Raw genomic sequence first — 25,393 nt, 5'->3', positions numbered from 1 at the left:
AAAAAATAATCAAGAAACAAAACTCATTATTACAATTTCAACATGATAAAAAAACAAAAGGGAATGAATATCGATCTCATCATTTAATTATCACTCTCTTGCTACATGAAAAAAGGTAAAAACATGACCTTTTTTTTTTTTTTTGATACATACATGAAGTAAAGTTCATGAAAAAGTAATATTTACAACACTAAATTTTATGTTTTTTTATACATTCATATATTATCAATTTGTAAAGTACATAACAATTTCATTATCAATAATATTATTTACTCAAAAAACATCAAACATTATAACAAGAACATTAAATTCATCCTTACACTAAAATTTACTTAAATACAAAACAATAAATGACTTTGTTAAGAGCATAACAATTATTGCATTATCTTTAAAAAAATTAAAAAAAAAAATCAATTATATTTCATTCTTACACTAAAATTTATTAAATGTAAAGTTTTGATCGATAAAGGAAAGACAGAGATTAAAACGAACCCTGAACACTGAGAAAGGCATTCAGGCACGACGAAAACAAGCCAAAGAGAGCGCGAGACAATCAAAATGATGAAGAAGAATAGATAAAGAGTAGTCTTCTCAGAGGAATTATACTCCTCCTTGAAAACATACACAATTAAGGTGCTCCTTTCTTTCCTTTCTCCTTCCCCTTTCTCAAATAATAAATTCAAAAAACTACCTTTCATTTATTTTCCACTTCTCTTTTTTTTTTTTGAAAGAAAAGTTTACTTTTTTAAGAACAAATTCTCTCTTCTTCATTTTTCACCCCAAGTGTTTGTCCTCAACCCAATTTCGAAGCGTTGTCATCGCTAACTGTCTTTCTATTTTAAGGGATTATTTTTTCTTTTTCGGTAAGCATTGTTTTTCCATTTCACTCTCACACAGCAAAGATTTGTTAACATTAGTTTTTGTAATAAGTAAATTGTGTTTTGCATATTTAGCAATAAGAGTTGTCTTTTTAGAAAGAAAAGGAAATGGAATTTTGTTACAAGAAAAGTGTTTGTTTACCCATCTTGTGCAAATCCTTAATTTAGCTCCTAGTCTTTATCATTAATCACAATTCATAAGTTAAAAAAGTAATAACTATTTGTCCAAAAAAACAAATATGAAGTAATAATCAAATATATAGAATAATAAACTTTTACAGGTAACAAGTTTAAATAATGTGACATTGTCTCAAATTAGATGCTTGTATTGTACTCCGTCCATATATACTTTGTAATTAACATTTTCCTATCTTACATGTTTCATTTTCATAAGTTAATTCCAAACCATCCGAAAACATCATAATTTTTTTTTTGTAGGACTTCTTTCAAAAAAAAAAATAAAAAAATTTATTATTATTTTTTAATTCCAAACCATCCGAAAACATAAAACTAATATTGTATTATATGGTTTCCTCAAAAAAAAAAATATTGTATTATATGGAGTATATGAATATGTGATACAATATACGAGTAACAAATAAAGAAAAAGGAATAATTACTTAGATAATGTACACAATTACATCATACACCATATTATTATTTTTTTAGGTAACTCAAAATTCTCTTCATCCATTTCTTAACTTCTAGGTTGATATACATAAATTCTCAAGATTCTATCTTTGTTCTATAGAATTCTGTAGAATTCAAATAGCTTCTAGAATTCTATAGAATTCAAATGCAAAACAGCAAAAAGGCCATCAAAACATTCACAAATCACAATATTATCTTGCCATTCACACATCTCCTACTTGAATATATACACAATTATCACTAATATTATCTTGCTATTAGTGATTTAGTTCACTATTATCACTAATATTCTGTTTGAAAACTCGTTTGTGAGTTTGTTGTACTCTCTTATGCTTCGTATAGTGAATTTTCGAGGGTTTATCCTCTATAAAATATGAAGTTTCTTTTTCGGGTTAATGATTTTTTTTATTTGTTTTTTAAACCAAAATTGCGTGTTTATTATATTTAACTCTTTCTTACATTTAAACGCCACCAAAAAAGATATAACGTCAATGCCTTCCTGAATTCCTGATAAATCAATCTCAAAACTCGATCAAGACAGTGAAATCTGGTAAATATTAGACTAATATCAAAGAATTTTATTCAATTTCATCCAAAAGAAAGATTGGATGTACCAGATTGTCTACAGAATTACAAATTATTACTACATGATGATTGTTGATTTTTCGGTGTTTTTTTTTGGGCAAACTGCCCTAGTTGTTCTTACAAGAAAATCTTTACAGAACTGCCACTGCCTCCTTTTGTGAGACACCATTCGACTGGACTATGTTCGATGCTAATGCATTCGGCTGATTCCCTTTGCTTGAAGCAGCTAGTGTTTCGTCATCATCACGAGGATATGATCTCCCACTGCTACGTACAAGGTCTTTAATTGCAGTCTTCAGTTCCTGGTCCTTCAGCAATGTTTCTAAGGTAACATGGGAACCTACAAGTTGAAATTTGGAATCAAGATTATTCGACACATAATTAACAGATAAAAAATGCAGCTTAGCAGTCTTTCGAAAGCACGAAACAAAGTGGTCTGCTAAATTACAAATAGGAGCTTAAAAACAGAGGAAATCAACAAATAGGAGCTTAAACATACGGAATCTCCAGTAATGTTTCGGATTAGTGGGATCATTGATTGTCTCCTCAGTTGCAGGGCGTGTTGTGTAATCAGTTTTCAAGGCCAGTAGATCCTGAAAACAAAAGGTTGACAAGTTCTTGACGTCAAATGATGATCCATCGCCTGGCTATAATGACAGCATGAAAAGAGGTCTGTTTGTACCTGGAGAGGGAAAATAGCCCACATTGAAGGGGCTTCAACATGCTGGCGTATGATAAAATAAGAGATTTCTGGTGTGCATTTGCTGGGTGATAGCTTATTTGATCCCACGACAGTCTTGAAAAATCGACGTCTTCTCTCTTCATCTTCTTCCCACCAAGCACGCATAGTAGAGCAGTCATGACACGATGGAGCACATACCTGAAACAAGCAAAACATGTTCCAGACATTCCTTTAGGTTGGATCACATAAATATAACAGTGAATGGTAAATAAATTTAAATCGTTTACTTAAATAAACAAACAAACAGAAAATTATGAAAAGATGAATAAGGTATTGAAGAAAAGATAAATGTAGCTAGATTGTTATATAAAGGGTATTTCCCATATCGGTAATAAAAATTCTCCAACGACATTTACTTGCATAAAATTAGTAATGGCGACAAATAAGTGATAAACCCTAAATGTTATACAGACTAAACATGTGTATTGTATTTGGTAATTATCCCAATTTTCAACTTTGTTTGGTTCCTTTATTGCAATATATACTCCCAAAGATCACAAAACTGTTTCTTCAACTACCTTAATCTTATAGTAAGTCAATTCCATATCAGCTATAATGGTGTACATAACTTTTCATAGAAGAGGAGGTTATAGACGACTTACTGTCATATACCCATATTGGGAAGGAATGCCGAACTCCAAATCAGACTCATTTGGCATACGCTGAATCCTTAAGCCAATTAATCCGAGCTCTTGCATGACCTGCATGAATTATAATTAGTAACAAAGGTGGCTACTCTAGTACACAGAGATGAAATTAGCCAAGAAATTTAGGAGTCCACTTACAGGATGAACACAAGAAGGAATCATCCCCAAATCTTCACCACAAGCCAACATATCTGATGAATTCAAGAGGGCTGGCAGGGTTTTCAGAGCATTTTGGCGCCAAAGGTTTTCTTGCCGTTGGAAATAATAATCATAATACAATCTTCTCATAACATTTTTACTGTGTCAAGAAGACATGAGTCAGAATATTTACAAGCAATCCTCATCATGTCACATGTATTCATTTTGGGTAAAGAAGATGTACTCTTTGCTGAATTATGTATCAGGCTGAATACAATTGAAAGGTACCCACTATTTTAAACAACATAGAAATCAAGAAAGGAACAAAGGTCATCTATCCTAATTTTATCTTCTTTCAAGCACTCAACTTTTGGTTCAGAAGTCCCTTCCTATGAGGCATCTCTTCTTACATTATCTCCTCGAATGATCTTGTTTAGCTCTCTAAATAGTACATCTTTGTCCCCATATAATAGGCCACAATTACCATTGACTTTTTTAAGGAATGGAACACAAAAGGTATATTTCCTCTCAAAATCCTCAAAAACCATGCCACCCATCTATAAAGAATTGCTCCGACTATGATGTGTGAATGTGTGATGTATCAGACTGTGGGGGCAATACTTTTTCACTGAACCAATATATTATAACAAAGAGCTTGTATTGGAGCTTTTCAACTTTCAAATAAGTTGGACATTGAACCATTAAAAATAAAAATAAAAATAATAATGATAAAGGTGAACCACACTGGGTTGTGTCTTATAACAATTTCAACAAATTTCAGCTGCACAGAAAAACTGCAAGTTACAAGCTTAGTAAAGAACAATATATCTGAAGGCAGGGATTTGCTACCTGTGATCATCTAGATCTTTAAAACTTGTAGTGTCCTCAAGATTGAAACGAGGATAGAATTTGCTAGCATCTTCTGGATCTCTGATCAGAACTATATTCTGTAAGATTAAATTCAAATATGAGAAATTACTCAGAAGCAAAGCACACAGAATAAAATAATTTAGTTTGCCATCATGCTTTACCCGTAAAAGATCAAACAGATTGTGCCTTAGCTCGGCTTCAGTTCCAAGCAACAACGATTTCCCTGTGCATTCCTTGAGCTTGGAAGCTATCTTCTTCTCAGTGTTGCAATCTTCCTTAAACTAGAAAATAATTACTGTCAGGCACAGAAAGCATTGAACTGTTTATACTTGGACTAGAGTTGAGACAGTACAACAACAGAAAGGGGAAATACTAGTATCACCACAGATAATAAAAACTGTTCATTAGATAATTTTTCTGCTTATGCTTCTCTATCATAACATACTCCAGATCCTCCCCTAAAGTATCCTCTTCACTAAACCTCCAAAATTAATCTATGTGATATAGTAAGTCAACACCATTCTATGTTTGGAATTTGGAAGAATGATAATTCTTGTAAATAAAAACTATTAATCTCCTACTTTGCAGTTCACACTTTAATCAGGTCATCAGTAGTCCTGAAATGCATTAGAATGGATGACAAAAGAGAGACAGAAGAAAGAATAGCGGAAATGAAATTCTGTATTACTGGAATAATGTCAGAGCTACTGTACTTGGAAGCAATAAGCCAACAGAAGATGGGTGCCTTGAATTAGAGAAGGCAACATCAGGAAAGTGGACAGTATCTGCAATTAGGGTCATCAAAATTTTGCTGAACAAAATTGATAACTTTTTTTCCAGGTTCTGATTTATCAAACTACAAGCCACAACAGATTTGAAATAGCATCCTATTCAGCTTGCCAGTAAGCAATTTGCTACCCAGGCAATTGAATATAGCTCTTAGTCACCCAGTGCCACCTCCAAAAGCATATATGGAAGACAAGAGAAACTACGTAATAACTTCAGCTACTACAGGAAGACAAAAACTTTTTCAATGATACGGGTGTCTCTTTTTAATCAGCACGACAAGTCTTTTGATGCTTTGTCCAATTTTTTATTTACTATTGTGTTTACTCAATTGCAAATTTGCAACAGAGCATGCCCAAGTAATTTTGAAATGTTTGATCAATTACAACTGTCACCTGGACGGCCAGAGGGATAAGGAAAGCTAGAACTGAAAAGATTCTAAATGTAGAATACCTCAAAATGCCCCTTATGACATTCGTTTAGGAAAAGAGCTGCAACAACTGACCAAGAAGAACCAAATTTCTCCTGAAAGAAGAAATTGATAATAATATTAGGAACTACATACATAATAATGCATGGATAAGACCTACATAAAGAAGGCAAGAGATAAGTAACCAGAAATTCTAACCTCCAAAAACTCTTGTCGAATGTATGGACGACTCAACCGGTCAAAGTCCCATATCCCCTCTTTTTCAAGCTCTTCCTGTAAACAGACAATATTCACTCATTGGACAGCCACAAGAATGCTGCAATATGCTAAATAAGGCATGTTGATGGTATATTAGAAGATATCTATGGAGAAAGTTTTCTGTTACCTGGCTCAAGGGAATTGATGGTCTGAACTTCCCAACTAGTCCAGTCATAGCATGGTCTGGCATTTCCCAAATTCTAAAGAAACCCAATATATGATCAATTCTATAAGCTGTAAAGTACTTCGCCATCTAAGATAAAGGACAGAAAAAAGAGAAAGTTAACATCATTAAAAACCCACGCGGAGTTGGAAAGTGCTAGTCAGTAAAGTAGTACACTTAAGCCTTAAAACCTGAGTCAAACGAGCACGCCACCATCCATAGTTGTCTTTTGACATCTCTTCCCAATTATACGTTGGAAAACCCCAATTCTGCCCATTTTTATCAAAATAATCAGGTGGTGCACCAGTTGATGTGTTCATCCTAAACAAATTTGGGTAGACCCAGGTGTCGACACTATTTCTGTCCACACCAATTGGAAGATCTCCTTTCAGCACTACTCCTTTTTTCCTTGCATATTGAGCAGATTCTGACAGCTGCAATAACATTATCTCATGAGAAAGCCAGATTCAGATTTCTTGTTAATATAGCATAATTTGGGAACAAAAATTTATTACTCGCCTGTAAGTGCAAATGAAATTGTATGTAATAGTGAAAACAAATAATGTTGTAGTGGGGACTGTCTTCTGAGACAAGTTTCTCAAGCTGCAGAATCAGAAAACCTCTGTTAATTTTTTGGTAACAATCAGATAGTAGCTTTTATGGACAAAATACATCAACTAAGCCTCTCAAATTTCCATCACACTTCATACTAGCCCGAAAAAGCACCTTCTAATTTATAAGCAAATGGAAACAACCAATTACTAAGCAAAAGTAGGGTTACCTTCTCTTTCGAAAATTCGGAAAAACGGCCCCACTGACTATGATCTGAGGTTTCAAAGAAATCCCGCAAAAAACAGAAGGCTGCATAAGGTTTCAGCCACTCCTGTTCATCAAAAATAAGGGGTTAGGCCGTTGATAGCAGGAAATGAAATAAACAACGGATAAGAAATTCTCAGATTGATAAATATAAACCTCGTTCTCAGAAAAGAACTTCTGAAAAGAACAAGACTTGAGTATCAGGTCCTTTTCCAGGGTGAAAATCTTCTTAGCAATGGAAAGCTTGGTAGTCATTGTAGCATCATAATCAACTTGCTGCAGTCATTGAAGAGACCAACCACTATGCACTCATTTTCTTTGAGATTAGTAACTGACAATATTACCGCACAAATGTATCCAGTTGCAACATGGGAAAAGTTCACACCAATCTAACACCATATACTCAAATATCATAGGGAACATATGAGAGAAAAAGAGCATACATAATGTCCCAACAAGATACTTCATTGCACAGCTTTGGGTTTTAGGGATAAAAGCCTGACCCAAATTAATTGGAATTTAGGACATTTGTTTCTTAATTAAGCATAACTTTGTGTGCATTGCAAAAGCCAATTGGGACAAACAAAAAGGAGCGGATGGATTAACTTCAGAAAGCATATGCCACAGCATAAACAGGGTTATTATCCAGAAAAAACACTAATTATGTGCCAAAGAGTTGTGAAACATGGTTGCCAGGCCAGTCCAAATATTAAGTTTGACAGATAAATCCAGCAAGTGAAGCTAACATTGAAATGTAGTTTCAGGGCTTTTGACGAATCCACTAAAATAAAGTCTAAAAAATTATAATCATATACTATGTACTTCTGAAGTTCTAATCAGGGAACACTTAAATTTTTCAGCTACTTCCCATCAGTCTAATTAAGAGAGTACCTTTAAATCCAGTCTTTCTTTTTCCTTCTCAATCTCAAGCTGCAAGAATAAGAACAATCGCTTTTTGTTAACAGAACAGAATGACAAAATAATCGCTGGATGCCTGGATTCAAGGTAGAAGTTGTAGTGAATTATATAGTTTACAGATTTGAAGCACCTTAATTTCTTCAGGAATTTTCTTAGAAAGTTCTTGAACTCTCAGATACAAGGGATGCAATGCAAATACAGACAGAGAGCTGCAAAACATAGAGAGAAAAGAAACATTTTTATATTACTAAGAAAACCAGGTGCTTCCTTAAAACTAATGAATGCAGGTAAAAAAGAAACAAAGAAACCAGTCCCAGGAAGCTTATTGGCCAGCATGGCTAATACACAGAATAGCAGAAATATAATAATGCCAAACGAAAACATGATGTTGCAAAATCAAACATTTCACGCGCAGGCACAAAAATAAAGACCTGGATAAGTAGTTGAACCATCAAGAATCAAGCCTAACCTGTAAGGATATGAATCCCACCACATTCCATGTACAGAGGTGTCATTGATCGGCAAAAGTTGAACTAAATGGAAGCCTGAGGCAACAGCCCAGTCAACAAGTAACTTCAGGTCAAGAAACTCCCCAACTCCAAGATCATCTTCTGATCGAATTGAGAACATAGGGATTGCCATGCCAGATCCTCGCCATGGCATTTCCTGACATTACAAGCCACCAATGCTGTATAAATTCTCTAGACTGATATGACATCTAAAAGATTCCAGTGAACTAATTAAGAGCTTACCCTTATCATCCCATCTGAGAGGAAGATATATCTTGCTTTATTACTCAATGCTTCCACTGAAAGCTCTCTATTTGACCCTATCTCAATCGCAAACTTTCCAGCCTTATCATATTTTCCATATCTGTATGTGAGATAATAGCTAAGGAATTGAAGAAAATAGAAAATTGGGTTAGTAGCAACCAATCTTTATAACAGAAAACACCATGTAAGAATGCGGTAGCCAGACCCTTTTGACAAAACCCTAAGGAGGCCGTTCTAAAAACCTTCAAAAGGATATTTTATAGGAAAATCCTCTTTTCCCATCAAACAGTCTGCCTGCCAAATAGATTCACCAGCATAACTGAGCTTTAGAGCACCCTCGGTCTTCCACTGCCCCAGCTTTTGAGGACTGCCTATCACATAAACCTGCAAATATAACCAAAAGACAATCAAGTTTTGATACATCTTGCGACTCAAACAGAAAGAAAAAAAAAAAGTCTAGATTACAATGTGCAGACAAAAAGCAATAACCAACTGCAAAAGGGGGGAAATAGGACTTACAGATGTCCCTTCATCTATGTTAGGACAGCAAATTTTGAAATGTACGAGGACTGAATCTGTTCAAGACAATCGAACAACCAATTGATCAGAAACGGGGGCAAAATTAATGCAGACAATAGACAGAGAAAAAGTTCAGAAGCAAGAAAAATACCTTCAAGACTTAATTCATTCTGTAGGACACCAAGGGGCCTCTCAATGGTCAAGCTTAAGCTATTACGAAAGATGACATCCTTGAATGCACTACTGAAAGGTAGAGTATCTGAACCAGTCTGGATGTCAAATACCAAATATAATTAGCAAACACTTTAGGGGGGATAAAAAATATTTAAGAAAATGCCAAATCACCTTCTAGATACAGCATTAGTCAGCTGACAAGATTGACCAAATAGCAAGGCAGGTGAACTCAGAGCTGATGGTAAGAATAGTTACTAAAGTTACGGTATATGAATGAAATTACCAGTAATTATATTTTTAAGTAATGAACCAAGAAACTTTTTTTAGATATATCTGTGAATTTCCCTCGATTACTTTAGTGAAAGAATCCTTCATGTCCTAGAGTCCAAATTCTCTAGTATACTCTTTTCTTTTCTTTTCTTTTCTTTTCTTTTCTTTTCCTTTTTGATATGAAAGACTTCAACCTTGAAAAGGAGCCAAACAGCATTATCATGAAGATTAATTAACCGTCATTCAATAATGATATTGACAGTAAAATAATCTATAAGTACATAAGAGGGTTATTGCTCGGTATATCAGTTTTGAACTCCAGTAATATACTTATATTCCTTTATTATTATAATAAACTAAGCATAATATTAATCAGTAAAGCACAACTACTTAGGATAACATATTAACATCTTGCACTAGGGAAAAAAAAAAAAAAAAAACAATAAGACATATATATTCACAAAAACAATAATGATTAAAAAAAATAAAAATAAATCTTTTGGCCTTTAAAAGTTTAAAGGCCAAGCTCATATAATAATATTAAGTGGTATTTGCATACAAGTAAATATTGAGAGGGTAGAACCAAGTATATAGAAACTATATATACCTGCCAAAGATCATGAAACTCAACAATTTCTCCATCCTGTATGCTTGATGGCAACAAAAGCTTCCTCTTCTTCCCCATTTCCCACCTCAGAACATTCTTATCATCATCCACTACATAGTAAGAGTATTCGCACTCGAACCCACTCGGAACTTCAATGCTCCCACCCCATATGAGCTCACTACCTTGACTTATAGGACTCAACAACAGACCCCTTCTCACATTCCATGAACCAAGTGATGGAACTGACCCACAAACAAGTAAGCTCTGACCCCAGTGAGTAAAATATGGTATTCTGAAATTGACACTCACTGATTTGATTGCATTTTCACTGGATAATATTCCTAAATTCACCATTTCTCCTAAAACCAGAAATCTTCAGCTTTACCACCAATAATCTAGCATGAACCAAATGAAGATTGTCAATAAATAATTTTTGAACTAACTCCGAATTCAGATTTCAAAGTGGCATTCAGAAAAGAAAAAACTGGTGTATTATATACAACGCACACTTAATCACCTCAAATCACACAAAAGATGACATGGGAAAAGTCTAAAAGAAGCCCAAATTGAATATAAATAGCAATAATTTCACAATTTTTGGCAATAATTGGAAATTGGAACATATACATTAGAAAAATGTTGGAACATATACATTGGAGAAATGAATAAAGAATTGATCATTTCCCTTCAAAATCACCAGTAAAATAAAATTAAAAAAAAAATATTAAAATTCCATTATACAAGTAATTGACAAACTACATTATGAGATAAATGAATTGATTGTTACCCATATTGTAGTAGCTAGACAAAACCCAATAAAACCCAGAAAAAGAGGATCAGATTCTCATAATGATTGCTGAATATTCACTAAAATTGAACACAAAAAAGTGATGAACAAGATTAAAATCTAATCTAATAAGATAAAAATCAAATAATGCAGGAAAAAATTATATATATAAAAAATAAAAATAAATAAAAAAAACAAAGAAAAAAAAAGTGATGCTTACTTAATCACCTTTCTTTAGAACTGAACCCAGTAAAGTTCTCAACTTTTAAGGGTGTGAAAAAATGCAGGATTCATAACAAATTATCATATAATTATAAATAAAATGCAAAACAAAGAAAATCTGGGAATTCAACAACACGTTACCTTTATTGTGGTACAATGACTGAAGATATTATTTCTTTTCTGAGCTAAAATTCCAATATTTTGAGGGTATCATAAATTAAAATAGTGTTCTTGCAAATTAAAAATAAAATAAAAAGTTATGAAAATTATTGAAATATCTCGTACGTTGGGGCTATCAATAATTAGCGAATGGGGAGGAGAGAGAATGACTCCAAAATTTCAGAATCTCGAATTCAGAAAAATTAAAATAATTGAATAAATGAACGGTTGAAAGCAAAAACAAACGAAAAATAAAAAGAAAGTGATTTTTTTGATGAAAAAAACGTGAAATGAAGGTGACAGGTGTAGTGTAGTGGGAGTGTGAGAGTGAGAGTGAGTGAGATAATTCTTTGTTCCTCTGATTATGGAGTCTTAATCTTGAATTCGTCACTTTAGTCAACTATTAAACTGTAATTAGCTGATGTATTAATATGGCATTAATTTAATTAGGGGGAAGATCTACACTGAAAGCTATTAAACCATGATGTATTAATATGATATGGCATTAAATTAATTAAGAAATTGGCCAAATAGCTCTACATTAGAAGCTACTCAGTACTCAATACGGACTACTACGTACTAAACAAGGTTGTTCCTGATAAACTATTAAATTATAAGTTCGTGTCAAACTTTATACTCCCTCCGGTTTCAATTATCTGCAACATTTGCCAAAAATGGATGCTTCCTATTATCTGCAACAAATTATTTTATTTCTATTTTTAGTAAATTTTTTTGTGTTAAAAGACATATTTGCCCTTAGTTTTTCTGTTTTAAAGTTGTTTAACATTTGTTAAGTACACACACAATTTAATGACTCCCACCAAAAATTAATCCCCTTAAACCTTGTGATTTCTAAACCCTTTCAACTCCCAACCACCTCATTCATTGATCTTCATGGAAGATGTATCGATTTTGCTGCCCTCATTCATCATATCTGGAGAATTCTCCAGAAATTATTCATAACCCTTCCCCCTTATTTCATTTTCGTCACTCTCTCTCCTGTTTTCTCTCATCGTCTCTCTTCTGTGAAACCCTAATTCCATTTTTATTTCTTCTCTCTCTGTAACTATGGACGGAAACGGCGCTGAGTCCCCTAAAAACACCACCCCAGAACGTAGATCTGAGGGTTCTACGGTGTACAAGTTACAGCGAGGCACTGGTATTGCGAAGCCTGTTCGCCGTTGCACAACTTTTTTCCGCCGTTACACTCGAGGGAAGATCGGAGCGAAATTAAGCGAGTACACTTCCAGTGATGAGGACGAGGAGAAGAGGGGTGCTAACCAGGGTGGAGGAGTTCTAGATCTGGCCGGAAAACAAGGTACTGATCTAGAAATGGGTCCCGTTGTTACTGCGGAGGGTGTTGGTGGGCCTTCAAACGCTCTTGCTGTGGTGTCGGAGTCCTCTGGTGACTCTGAGGTGGTAGAGGTTGTAGTTCCTCAACCCCCTATTGAGGTGGTGGTGATTCCAGACTCACCAGTGCCTGGGGGAGAGTTTTGCCTGAGTCTCTCAGGTCTCCTGCCTCTTCCAGCAGCTCGAGTGGAAGGAAAAGAGTGAGATTTGTCTTCACTCCGGACTACAACGACTAAGACCCTTGCTATATGGCTTACCTTAGGGACAAGTACCCTAATGACTTCCCCCCCCAACAACTGATCAGCGCGGCGTAAGTATTTCTAGCTTAACCCTAATTTATTGTTTTGATTTGTTGATTATGCTGGTTGAATTTGAAATGGGTTTGCTTACCCCGTGCTCTGTTATGTAGTTTGATAGTGTTGTGTTAAGTTGTTATGTTGGTGTTGCTGGTTGATTGTGAGAAGGGTTTTATTACCCTGTTGGTTATTTATGCTGGTTATTGTTTGTTCATGACATGTGTGTGAAACTGCATATGCTGCTTCTGTGACTTGCCTATGCTTGTGTACCCACTGCTTTTGTCCTAGTTCATTTCTGCCTCTATAATGGATTGAGTCCCTTGTTGGGTTAGGTAATGTGAGTTGATGTATGATGAGGCATGTGCTGGTGGCCAATGAGTCCCCAATTGGATGTGTTTTAGATTTCTTGCTAGTCTATGCCTCTGGATGTGATATTGAGTCCCTCATTCAGTGTTGTGTGATTGAGTCCCTCTGTATGTGTGTGTGATAGTTCCAAATGATGAAGGGACTCAGTTTGAGTGGGATGTGTAGAGTGCTTTAGCTCCAACTACTGTCTAGTACAGGTGTTGTTGAGGTAACATCCTACAACTTCTCAATGGAAAAAAACTACCCAATCTGATGGAATATAAGTGCAATTTGTTTATCATTAGTTCCTTGTTATGAATACAAAAGATGTTAATTCACAAAGTCCCCTGTAGCCTAATCATTCATTACATGACTGCCTTATAATAAAGGCAAGTTATCTACCAAAAGACACATAACCAAACCATAATAAGCAACAATAAAAAAAAACAAAAGCTTACTGTGACAAAAACAATGGTTTTGGTTCTTGTTTGGTTATGTGTGGAAGTCATGCCTCCCTTGAATGATTGTCCCTATCTTCTGCCCCTAGTCCGCATCCACCTCATTTTGAGTCTGATCTGGGAAATCCTGGTTGACTGGAATGAAAAATGTGTTTAGGTATGCAACTGCTTGTTGAATGAGTCCCCTGTCACATTCCAAAATGGTAGGAAGTAGGCCTAATGCTTCTAATCTCTGTTTGCCCATATGTGGTGGGTTGAAATTGTTGCCCCCTTCCTTTTCCAGAATCTTCATCATCACCCCTTGAAGAGTTATCCATGTGTACTTGTTAAGTATTGGATCAAACCACTCATAAGCCTCATACACTTTGTCAATGAGTTCATCTAATGTTGTGGGAAAGGACTGATATTGCAGAGATTGTATGACCTTGAAAAGACCCAAATCCAAAACATTTAGGTCTGGTGATTGTGCTGGTTGAAACACCATTTGAATGTTGAACCCATCAGAAGTGCAGGCTGCAATGAATTCCTCATCCATTGGAATTTGGTGTGGCCTAGCATTATCCCACTGGATGAATATGTCCTTAGGAAGACTAGGATGCCATTGTCTCTTGATTGCTGGAATTATGTTTTGGAGAAGCATTTTTCTGATTTCTTCTTTGTTCACACTTTCCACAACCTTAGTTTCCATGACACCTGCATCCCTGTTTTTACTCTTCTTTTTTGCTCTCTGTTGGTAAGTGAATGGAAATATGCCAAACTTGCCATCATGCAACATTTGCCCATTACAGTCATACAAGGGTTTACCTATGACCCCCATGAACATGGCTTTAACTTTGTATCTCTTTGACTGTTGGCATCTATAGGGATTTTCTTCCTTTGGTAGCAAATAAAACCTCCTTGTCTCAGGGTTCATATAGAACCATTTCTCATCTATGTGTATGTGTTGTTGCATGTCCATGAAAGTTGGGTTACCAACTGCTGGAATAGGGTGAATATGCTCTAGTGCCCACTTCAGCCTTGCCACTTTATGGTTAGATGTTAGTGCTGGATGATTTGCTACTGTGTGTGTTCTTAACCTTCCCTTTTTCTTCAGCTTATGAAGAAAGGAGTGTGAAATTTTAAGGGCTGATGCATAACTCCTTTCTGTTGTCCTTTTATACAGTGGCACAGACTGCAAGAACTCATCAGTGATTTCCTTTGGTTTTGGACCAGTTTTACCAAGTTTTTTGCTTCTGACATCAATAACATTGCCTTCTGCTATACTTTGCTTTACAAATTTCCATAGCCTAAGTGTTGTACTTCTGTGAACCCCATACCTTCTCCCCATGTCTGACAGAAATCCCCTTTTAAGTTCCCCTGCATGCATGTTCAGTAGAATGTCATCAACCATTTTTCTTTTTGTTTGGACTGTTAATTGATGTCTGCTTGTTGCTTGCTGTTGTGGTACTTCATCCTCTTCACTGTTGTTGTCCTGTTCTTCTTCACTGCTGTCAGCATCAGCATCATAGTCCATGAACTCTTCATCACTTATGTACCGAAATGGTCCCTCATTTAGGATTTGTTCAATATCAAAAAATTCCTGATCAAAATGTTGTTCCATTTGGTTGGATACCCTTTTTTTTTTTTTTGGTTTTCCTGTAGATTTGAAGGAAGGTGATGATGTTTTTTGTGGTTGCTCAAACTTTTTGGTGAAGTGTTGCTGGAAGCAGAACCGTTATGCTACCCTTTAGTTTAGGACTAATGTTAGAGTAGGCAGTAAATATTTTGGACTAATTAAACTTGTATCTAATGGGTTTTTTTTTTTGTGAACAAACTTAATTTCTGATGTTGGAAGCCATGGTGGCTTAATGATTTGTAATGAATGAACTGTAATGGTTGCTGCCTTTTTATATGCAGTAGATTTAGGGAACAAATGGTCTTGTTTAAAATTTGAATGGTTTTCAAATTTGGACCAAAATTTTAAAATTTTGAACTTTGAGAGGAAATGTGAAAATTTTAAATTTTCACACCAAAAAAATAGAGGGAACACTACTTTCCCTCTTCCCTTTGCTGACAGATTCCCCACCCAAAAAAAAAGGCCCACCTTCTCTCTCCTATTTCCCACCCAATTGAATACAATAACAATATTTAGTCACATGCATGACTTTCTCTCTCCAATTTTCCTCCTTTTTCCCACCTTAATTAAACACCCTAACATCTCATTAAAATCCCTTAAAAGTTTTGCCTAGGAGTCCGTAAAAGTCCCCTTTGTTGTAGATTATTGAGACCGGGGGGAGTATAAGGATCCATAAAATTAAGTTTTAAATATTGTAAAAGTAATTTGAGTTTAGCAACATTCAGGTGAAGAGAAAATAGTGTTCAAGTAGAGATTTATTAATAGACACCGTAAATAAAAAAAAAATAAAATAAAACACTAAACTAGAAAGAAAAAATTAAATATTTTTTGAAATTATTAAAATGTTCTAGCAATTAATAATAATTTCACCCACAAAACAAGTTAATCAAGTCAAGAAGGCAAAGAAAAAACATACAATAGCATTATTTGTATGTTTACTTCTAAATATAATAGCAGGACATTAAGTTTTGAGCCCCTTCCTCTAGAGATCTTAAGCGGTTGCTTCTTACAACATTTTGACTTTCAGTACATTTTGTAAACTCCATAATTACATTGGGCTTTATAACATTCATAGACTTATAGACTTATAACATTCATAGACTTATAAGGGTACATGGTACAATGCTATGTTTTGGTGCAAAGACTAGATCCAAAGAGTAGCATTTAGCTCATCAATATGACTAATCAATCAACCATAGATACAAGAAATTGGATCATCTATCATACTTGGCCTCAATCACCACATTTATTCAACCTATGGACACATTGCATATGACCTTTTGTGATTATTATATTATACGTAGAGAGTATTACTCTATTTACTATCGTAAAGGTTATAAAATTTACAATGTCCATGACATTTTATAGTCTAAAAACTAGAAAATGTCATTATTTGTTAAATTAATCGTAAGAAATTTCTCATTAGTTGAAGAGACAAGGTAATCAACTTACTTTAATCTATAAGAACTATCTTCCTTAGACCCCTCATGCCTTAGCCCAAATGCCTAACCCTCGCCGCATCCACCACCTCCATGACCACCACGGCATATCGGCACCTCCACCGCCACAGTGCCACCCCTCCACAAGCCTATTTCTATGACTTTTTTCCTTTTAGAGGGGTGTTAGGCCCATATTACTATATTAGGTCAAGCATTTCATGTGATGAAGAAGAAGCCAATTTGCAAAATAAGGCCAAGGCCCGTGATATAACAGATTGACGTATTACTTTTAGTCCAATTGTATGATCCAAATTTCACTAAATTACGGTCAACCCACAAGATATTATGATTAATGTGTGATCTTAATCAAATCCAAATTACACGTGAACAATATTATTTTTTATTAATTTTTTACAATAATCTATTTTTTCATTAGCTCGTCTCAAATATTTGAGGCATAAGACATCGACGTTTTTTTCTCTTAGATATTTATAATTTCTGGATACATTGCATGTAACAAGTTGACTTTTAATGTATTATTAAATTCAACTTGTTGCATGTATTAAAAAATAAGAAACTATGAAAAGTAATCCTAATTACCTAGATGCAATACTTTATAAATTTGTAACATGAATTATATTGAAATTATCAATATTCTTGTGCTAGTTATTTAATTGAGTATGATCTATTTGAGAACATATTGCTGAAATTGCTACCCTAGTTTTAATATGCTGAAGTAATTTTTTTTTCTTCTAATATTTGATTCCCTTAATACAATCGCCATCTCATAAATACTATTAACATAACAAACCAATGTCTCAAAAGCTATATCAACCAAACTATTCATTTCACCTCAAGTACTCATGTCATATTCTCGATAGGAGTATGGACATAAGAATGCGTTTTCTTCACCTAAATTTATTCAACTTAATACATTTGGCCCGATTAGACCTAAATAGACATGATTTCTATGATATATATGTACACCTTAAGTCATTAACCTTATTAGACCTGAAGCTTATTATTACAGGGTTAACATACACTTCTTACACTTTATTTTGGACCAAAATCACCCAATTTATTTACAAAATAGCCAAGTTGAACGCTTAAACATGATGATATGTGTCTTATACAAATAGTCAAGTCTAAGTAACATATGGAACAACTCAAAATACTACGGAGTAAAATTTATCTAAAAGATGGTTGATTAAGACACGTGGAATAAATTTTTACAAAGTTACTAAAAACAAAACATATTTTGACTAACTAATATTGGCAATTACAATTAAGGAAACAAACTCTCTCCAAAAGTTCAAAAGCCCTTCTAAAAATAATCTATCCTCATTTCACATTGAAAGATAAAAAGCATTGTTTTACCGTTAAAAAAAGATGGAAACTTGTAAATATAGAAATCTTTATAATACTATTATTATTATTATTGTTTGCAAAAATAGAATATATATATATATATAAATACTACGTATATTTTTTTTGATAAATTGTAAAAATATAATATTGGTAGTGTCAGATTGTCAGAACAACCAATTTATTTATTTAAGGTTTCCAAGTATACGCAAAGCCAGTTGGTCACCAACATGTGAAAGCTGAAAGATGCTTAAATTGGACGAGTCATTCCTGCTCAACCTAAAGCTCAATCAACAAGCAAACAGCTACTTCCCATCAACACTGCGAAACTATTACAACATACACCATAATCCAGAGCAAATCTAGATTTTCAATACATAATATACAATAATAAGGCAATTATATCGTGTCACTTTCGGGAAATGTACTAATCAACTTCACATACCAAATCTAGACAGTAGACAGCCTACCATTAAGGGTCCAGTAGAATTCTGGAAGATCAAAGTTGTTGAGATGTCGAATATGGTAATAACATAGTAACGCGTAATGTATCGCTTCCTATTTCCTAATGCAACGGATATAATAAAAAAGACTCATGGCATACCTGTGATGCCTGAGACTTTAAGGGCAAAAATGTATTGGATGATAAATTCTTGACTTTGGCCTTACACTTCTGCAGAAGAGAGTTCATTACACAAACAAGTGGCTATGGCATTCTCATTAAGGTGGCCTGCCACTTTTGTGGACTTTGACCTGAGAATGCATCCCGCCACTCGAATTTTGTTTCAATTGTATATTTACATGTACAAAAACAACACCGTATATTCACTCAAGCAACCGTGGAGAATGCCATCTTTTGCATTGCTCCCACTTTACAAGTTTCCGCCAGCTTAGGATGTTTTCTTTCTTCAATTTTGGGTGATACAAACAAGTCCATTAGATGCCATGGAGTGGAACTCACCTAGACGAGAGGATAGCACATTCTACCAACAGTTATGCAGTAAAAGAGCTACTAACAGTGAGATTACCCAAGAAATAGCTGTAATATGATCTCCAGAAGCTGCAAATACACCAGGATCACCAAAATCAACCAGTTAATCGGACAGGAAAACTTTACATGTGAAATAGATATAGACAATAACAAAAAATAGACTCCGCTTGTATGCAAAAGATATCAAATAGGTCTCTGTTGCCTGTTCACAGAAGATGAAACTAATGGGCAATGCCCAACTCTAAATTGGAGCACGCAACAAGTTATCACTAATCCCAATTGGGTGTCACATAATTAGTAAACAGCTTAGGCTCTGCTCAGAGTGCTCACCCCAGCCTATATAAATAAGTTGTACTCTGTAGTAAAACAGTCAGGTTCAGCAAAAATAAGCTAAAAGTCAGTTGAAAAATAAGTATAAGTCGATTGTAAAACAAGCAAAGTTCGGTTGAGCAAAGTTTCAGCAAAAATAAGCTAAGTCAGAACAGAGCCCTGGACAGTTCTTGAAGAATAACCCTAAAACAATGGAATTCCAGGTGACTTCTTTCCATGAAATTGATGATTTTTTCATATATATAAATTTAGACATCCTGCCTATATTGAAAAGTTCCACTGATAGTTAAAATTTGCATCAAGATCATAGTAAGCAGAACAGAAGCCAAATTACTTTTCAGTACTGAAGCATTATATCAAAATTTATCTTCACTGCACCATGAAGGTGAAATTGTAAAGATGAAGCAAAGAACAAAACTTCAAATTGTATTACTTACATGGAGAAGGTGCGACTGATGGCATCTTGTCTGGAGGCCCTGGGTCCATTTCACTTGCTGATGGGGGATGAACACGAGCATATATAACATTTGGCAAAGGACTAGATGGTGAAATCTGATGCGCAACGGGAGTTGGTGGCTTAGCTTGTGGATGAGGTGTGGAAGCAACATAACTGCGAGGAGGCATTCTAGGTGCCCTAGGAGATTGTTGAGGGCTTTTTGGGAAATGCCTACTCCTGAATCTAAACCTGCAGCCTGGGGGGTCTGCTGGATAGCTTCTGAAAGGTGGATGGGCACCTGGAGGGCTTGCCTGATAGCTTCTAGCAGGTGCAGGGGCAAAAGATGGAAAAGCACGGCGATGTCTCACGGGTGAGGGAGCACTTCTATGTGGTGGAGGAGCACTCTTTACAGGTTGAGGAGCTTCCACAGGTGAATAGGAGGGCGCACTAGTAGGAGGTAAATAATCATGGTCATTATGATGGTGGTGGTGATAGTGATGGTGGTGGTGATGGTGAGGAAGAGGAGCAGGAGTAGGAGCAGGTGTTGGGCTAGGAGCATCACCGCTTAAAGAATGTTGAAGTACTGAAGAAAGGCTAACTTGTTTGACTTTACCAAAGACAGTGTTATTAAGACCGAGATTTCTAGCAGGAGAATCTCTTATGGTTTGAGCCAGCTGCTTCAGCCTTGGCTGAGAGGGAACTCCGACCTTCAGCACAACAGATGTCTGAACAGTAGCAGGAGGCGCCACAGTGGAACCTCTAGAATTTGTCAAGCGAATGTACAAGTTCTGCACCAAATAAAATATAATAGAATAAAATTAAGCATCTTCTTTTGGTGAAAGTAAAAATTGACACACTTACCTCATTATTAGTCAAATGTAACCCATATTTAAGTTGGTTCCTCAGCACCTCAAAATTTTCTTGTATTTGGAGAATAGAGTTGTTTAAAGTGAAGTTAAAAAGAATCTGAACTTTCTGCAGTGGATATGCGATTTGGGGAGGACTAATTGTAATCCCACCAGGAAATTTCAGCACCTCAAAGAAAGATGACTCTCCAGACAAAGATGGAATCAACACAAAGTCAAATTGTCGTGTCACCAAAGATACAAAACTTGCTCGAATTAAACTCAGTTGGGCTGAAGATATAGAATTTTTGAACACTGGATCAATCGCAAACACGATGTCTGTAGAATTTAATCCAGAACTTTCCTTTGATAAGATGGCCACCTAATCATCGGTCAATAAAACAAATATAAGTAAGACTGAAATATGACAAAACTAAGGATGCATAAGAATGGGAACGGGTGTAGATTATACTTTTGCATTAGCAGCTCCAAAATCCTCGTAGATCCCTCCTTCGAGCTCTTCAATATTGTCTTCCACAAATGAAACTGGCCTTTTTAATCTAAAACTTGCAACAATTGTATGACCTAGACATAAATATTTATTTTTTTTAGTAATTAGTAATTATGTTATAGGAAATTCCATAAGATAAAACAAATTATAAAATCGAAGAGTTGAGCCAGAAGATTCATAACTAAATATAATTGCTCACATCTCATAATGATTTCTTTCAGGTGTGGCTTTCCATGAAACAAATAACCATTTGAGCACATAAGTAGAACAATAGTCGAGAACAAGTAAAGACAACTAATTATGCATATCATAATCATGCTATATGGCCTATACTAGCATCATATTTGCGAGGATATAACAACATTCACAAATAATTATATCATTCTTAGCCTTATCAGCATTAGCAGATAAACTAAAAATAAGTTCAAAAGTAAATAGCATAAAATTTGGCGGATATTTAATCCACACAACAGTAACTTGTATAGATATATTTTAACTGGAGATCATAATTCAGCATGAGCCAAAACTAAATTCAGGATGAGACCCTTGAACATGCATAATCAGCTATCCCAAAAAGGCCCAACTTTCACTTCAAGAAAAGATGCTCAACCATGCTTTCCCCCCTCCCGATGTCTAGTACCACTGCATTTTTATAGAGTAATTATCCCAGAAATCCATGAAAAGGATCACTGGCTCTGACCTAGACCATAGGCTGAGACTACAACTGACACTCTAAAGCAATGTTACATTTTAATACGCCTTTAAATTGATAATAATGTAATGGATGCTTTTGACATTCCATAAAATAAATAAATAAACTATGGTGCAGAAATTGGAGGTACAGCATGTAAATATTGGTTGGACAATTTCACAATGAAGTTATGCATGTAGGAGGAGCTAAAAAGGATGCCAATACTAGTGCAAATACCTAGAAAAGCATAGATTTGAGAAGCAGGCTAAACTAGTTCGATTGTAACAGAGAAAATACACCACTTTTGCTCACTTAGGTTATATACTACATTTTCTCCAAAGATTCAGCATCTTAATCCTAAAAGCTTAAAAAAAACATCAATGAAACCTTATATTCCTACTAAGCTTAGTATTGGCCAATTGCCTTTCTCTGAAAAAGCAACCATTGCCCATCGAGTTATTGTTGATATTTTGATAAATAAATCGGTACATTAACACACTCTCAAGCAAAGAGTAAATACACTAATCCTCCACCCTCCAACATATCATTCAAATATCATGACATCTTTGGGAATCCATTCTGGACTTCAGCAGATTAAGTAATTTCTCTAGCAGACCAGTAGAGCACCCCCCCCCCCCAACAAAGAGAAAATGCTCAGACTTCTGTGTTAGTTAATTGAGATCCTCTCACTATCTTACACGACATGCTTATGTATCAAAGAATTTGTACTCTACAGTACAACATGGACCAGCTCACCAAGCCAAGAATTGTAACTCTACATGGTAAAAAAACAATTAATAAAATCAGAGTTTAACATGCCCACTTTTCAAGCTGTACAAGTTCTCATGCTCCTTTCTCTATTTGTATTCTGATAGAGATCTTGTGCCATAGAGTGCATAACATATGTAGCATGAGAAGTATCGGAAAAAAGAGCATGTCCACTAGGATGATACTGTGGCAGTGACTAGTCACCGGCTTAGCAAATCTCAAACACTCAAGTATAAGTGCTGAGACAGACTAAAGGGGCATTGTACAATGCACACTGTCATTCTTCATGATTCACTAGCTTCAGTCCACCAAAACTAACCCAATGTGGCAATCCTTCTTTTGCAGTAGACAATTAGATATACAGGCCCCCTCCCATTGTAATCCTCGTACATACATACATATGTTGTTCTTATACAATTTCTTCACCAAATTCTTCACCAAATTCTTCAAGAATATATCCAAACAACACGAATTCCATACATCACGACTCGCGAGCAACAATTTGCAGCTATATGACCATCCTCCACACTCACGCGGCACAACCAAAAAAACCCCAATTATCAGTCAATCAGTGTGATTGCTTGCATCCAATAATCATGAGATATAAATATCCTCAATTATATCCAAAACAAGATTACAATAGCCAATCCAGGTAAAATTAATTCATTAACCTACTCTAACATCAAAGCTACTCCCAAGGAAACAAAAATCTCATGATCCAACCTAAAAGGCAACATAATTAATGCAAATTACACGGCCACCGACAATTTTAAGGGAAACACAAACTATCAGCATATGATCAAGCAAAAGGGTCCCATTAATTAACACTAAAACCCAATAAACAGCATACCTCAATTACCCAAATTACAATCAATTCATCAAAATATCAAGTATAGTCTACTACTAACTAACTTAATCTGTAATACTACTTCAATCAAAATCAACAAAAACTGCAAAAACCCAGAAATTATAAATCAAAAAATGAGCAAAAACTAACCTCGATACCGTGGATCTAGATCTAAATCACTTCGATCTGCGAAATTTAAGAAGGGGGGCAACCAAAAAACAGCAGAAAGAAAAACTGAAATCCCAAGCAAAAGTGCTAAAAAACACCTGAGCTTAAAAACCCTACAAATTAAACTACACTCTCCTCTTTCTGCATTAGACCCAGAAATTCCTTCACCATTAACAGCAGCTGAGGAGAGAGAAAATTCATCATTTTCTTCAGACTTCCCCATTTGCAGAACAACAACAAAAATGTGGGTTTTTTCTTCTTCACTTCCATACCCAGTTGGGTGGTTTGAATTCTGAGCTCAAAAACCCCATTTCAATTTACCCTTTTTAGAGAGAGAATTTTTGATGAAATTCAATTCAAAGATTTGAGGAGAGAGAAAATTAAATAAATACAGAAGATGATGAGAGAATAGAAAGAGTAAGTTTTAGGGTTATGGTGGATGGATAGTTGTGCCAAGAAAAAAAAAAATTTAAAATTGAGTAAACTTGCTGCGAAATTTTTTAGCTTTTTTGGATGTACTAATAATAAATAATCAACACAAAATTGGGAAGAAATTGGTTGGTTTATCGATCTGCTTTTAACTGTTTTGTGGGTTTTTTTTTTTTCTTCAAAATTTTTAATTTTTTCAGAAAAATTGTTGAAGAAAGTACAGGGTCACAGTCATGAAGGGTAGTGGTGGTGATGAGGTGCTTAATTATTTAATTAATAATTTTAATTAAAAATTAAAGCACTAATTTAGGACACTTGATCATGTTAATTAGAGAGAGAAAATGATTAATTAAAAGAAAGGGATAATGGAAAAAGGAAGCTAAAGAGAAGTGAGTAGAGTAGAAAATGGGCAAGTGAGTGGAAGTGGCCTATAAGATTTGTAGTTTCCTAATTAAAATGGGCCACCCCCTAGTCTTAGTGGAGTCCTTTTTATTAATTTTTAGTTAATTTATTTGACTAATTTTGGGCAAATTTAAATTTGTACTCCATAACTTTTTTTTTTTTTTTTTTTTTTTTTTTTTTTTTTTTTGGTGAAGCAAAGTTTTGAAGTTTGGCAAATGTCTAATCGGAAGACTTTTAGATTTATTGATCATACTTGCTTTCCGAGTTAAGTTAAAGTGAGAGATGACTGGATTTCGGGATATATAGTTACATTTGTCGGTTTAATTAATGAGTCGAGAGGATGACATCAAGATTGCTATGGTCATGGATATATCTTTTTATGAAAGATTTTATTTTAAGGGATGTTTTGATTTGGTTTATTTTAAAAGATGACAAGCTCTCAATGAAATCACAAACTTAATAAAAGACTTAAAATCTTATAATTTTTACCAAACGTAGGGTGAAAAGTTTGGAGTCGACCAATTTTTGATGATAAATATGTACCCAGACAACCTAGTGTGCTGTTTATCGGGAAGTTTATATGTATACTGGGTCATCTTACGTGTTTGTAGGTTGCGCTTGTCAAATTTTAACAAAATACATAATTTGTGAAGACACGTGTCCAATATGGTATAATGGAGTTGCTTTTATCTCTAAGCCCACAATTTGTTCAAT

At 34.9% G+C, this 25,393-nt stretch overlaps 3 protein-coding genes across 3 annotated transcripts; all 3 read right to left on the bottom strand.

Moving 5' to 3' along the window:
* Window positions 1–2,066: 2,066 nt before the first annotated feature.
* LOC110714985 (4-alpha-glucanotransferase DPE2-like) lies at window positions 2,067–11,632 on the bottom strand. The gene is made up of 23 exons (XM_021893538.1): window positions 11,376–11,632; window positions 10,226–10,620; window positions 9,326–9,443; window positions 9,175–9,230; window positions 8,912–9,039; window positions 8,635–8,761; window positions 8,352–8,548; window positions 8,013–8,091; window positions 7,856–7,894; window positions 7,121–7,240; window positions 6,930–7,031; window positions 6,668–6,751; window positions 6,340–6,582; window positions 6,113–6,238; window positions 5,926–6,000; window positions 5,751–5,822; window positions 4,673–4,792; window positions 4,491–4,588; window positions 3,642–3,801; window positions 3,459–3,557; window positions 2,797–2,994; window positions 2,614–2,707; window positions 2,067–2,454 (listed from the first exon to the last, which is right to left on the bottom strand). The coding sequence occupies exons 2-23, from the start codon at window positions 10,577–10,579 to the stop codon at window positions 2,246–2,248; spliced, it is 2,898 nt and encodes a 965-aa protein (XP_021749230.1). The 5' UTR covers window positions 10,580–10,620; window positions 11,376–11,632; the 3' UTR covers window positions 2,067–2,245.
* A 2,295-nt stretch (window positions 11,633–13,927) lies between these two features.
* On the bottom strand, window positions 13,928–15,442 carry LOC110714841. The gene has a single exon (XM_021893393.1). The coding sequence runs from the start codon at window positions 15,440–15,442 to the stop codon at window positions 13,928–13,930; it is 1,515 nt and encodes a 504-aa protein (XP_021749085.1).
* A 3,399-nt stretch (window positions 15,443–18,841) lies between these two features.
* On the bottom strand, window positions 18,842–24,644 carry LOC110715008. Its single transcript, XM_021893580.1, has 5 exons — window positions 23,831–24,644; window positions 21,336–21,448; window positions 20,880–21,245; window positions 20,020–20,806; window positions 18,842–19,321 (listed from the first exon to the last, which is right to left on the bottom strand). Exons 1-5 carry the CDS (start codon window positions 24,069–24,071, stop codon window positions 19,245–19,247), a joined length of 1,584 nt encoding a protein of 527 aa, XP_021749272.1. The 5' UTR covers window positions 24,072–24,644; the 3' UTR covers window positions 18,842–19,244.
* Between the last annotated feature and the right edge of the window lie 749 nt (window positions 24,645–25,393).

The sequence above is a fragment of the Chenopodium quinoa genome, unplaced genomic scaffold (assembly GCF_001683475.1).
Source record: "Chenopodium quinoa cultivar QQ74 unplaced genomic scaffold, ASM168347v1, whole genome shotgun sequence".
NCBI lineage: Eukaryota > Viridiplantae > Streptophyta > Magnoliopsida > Caryophyllales > Amaranthaceae > Chenopodium > Chenopodium quinoa.
This window is presented reverse-complemented; position numbering and strand designations above follow the sequence as displayed.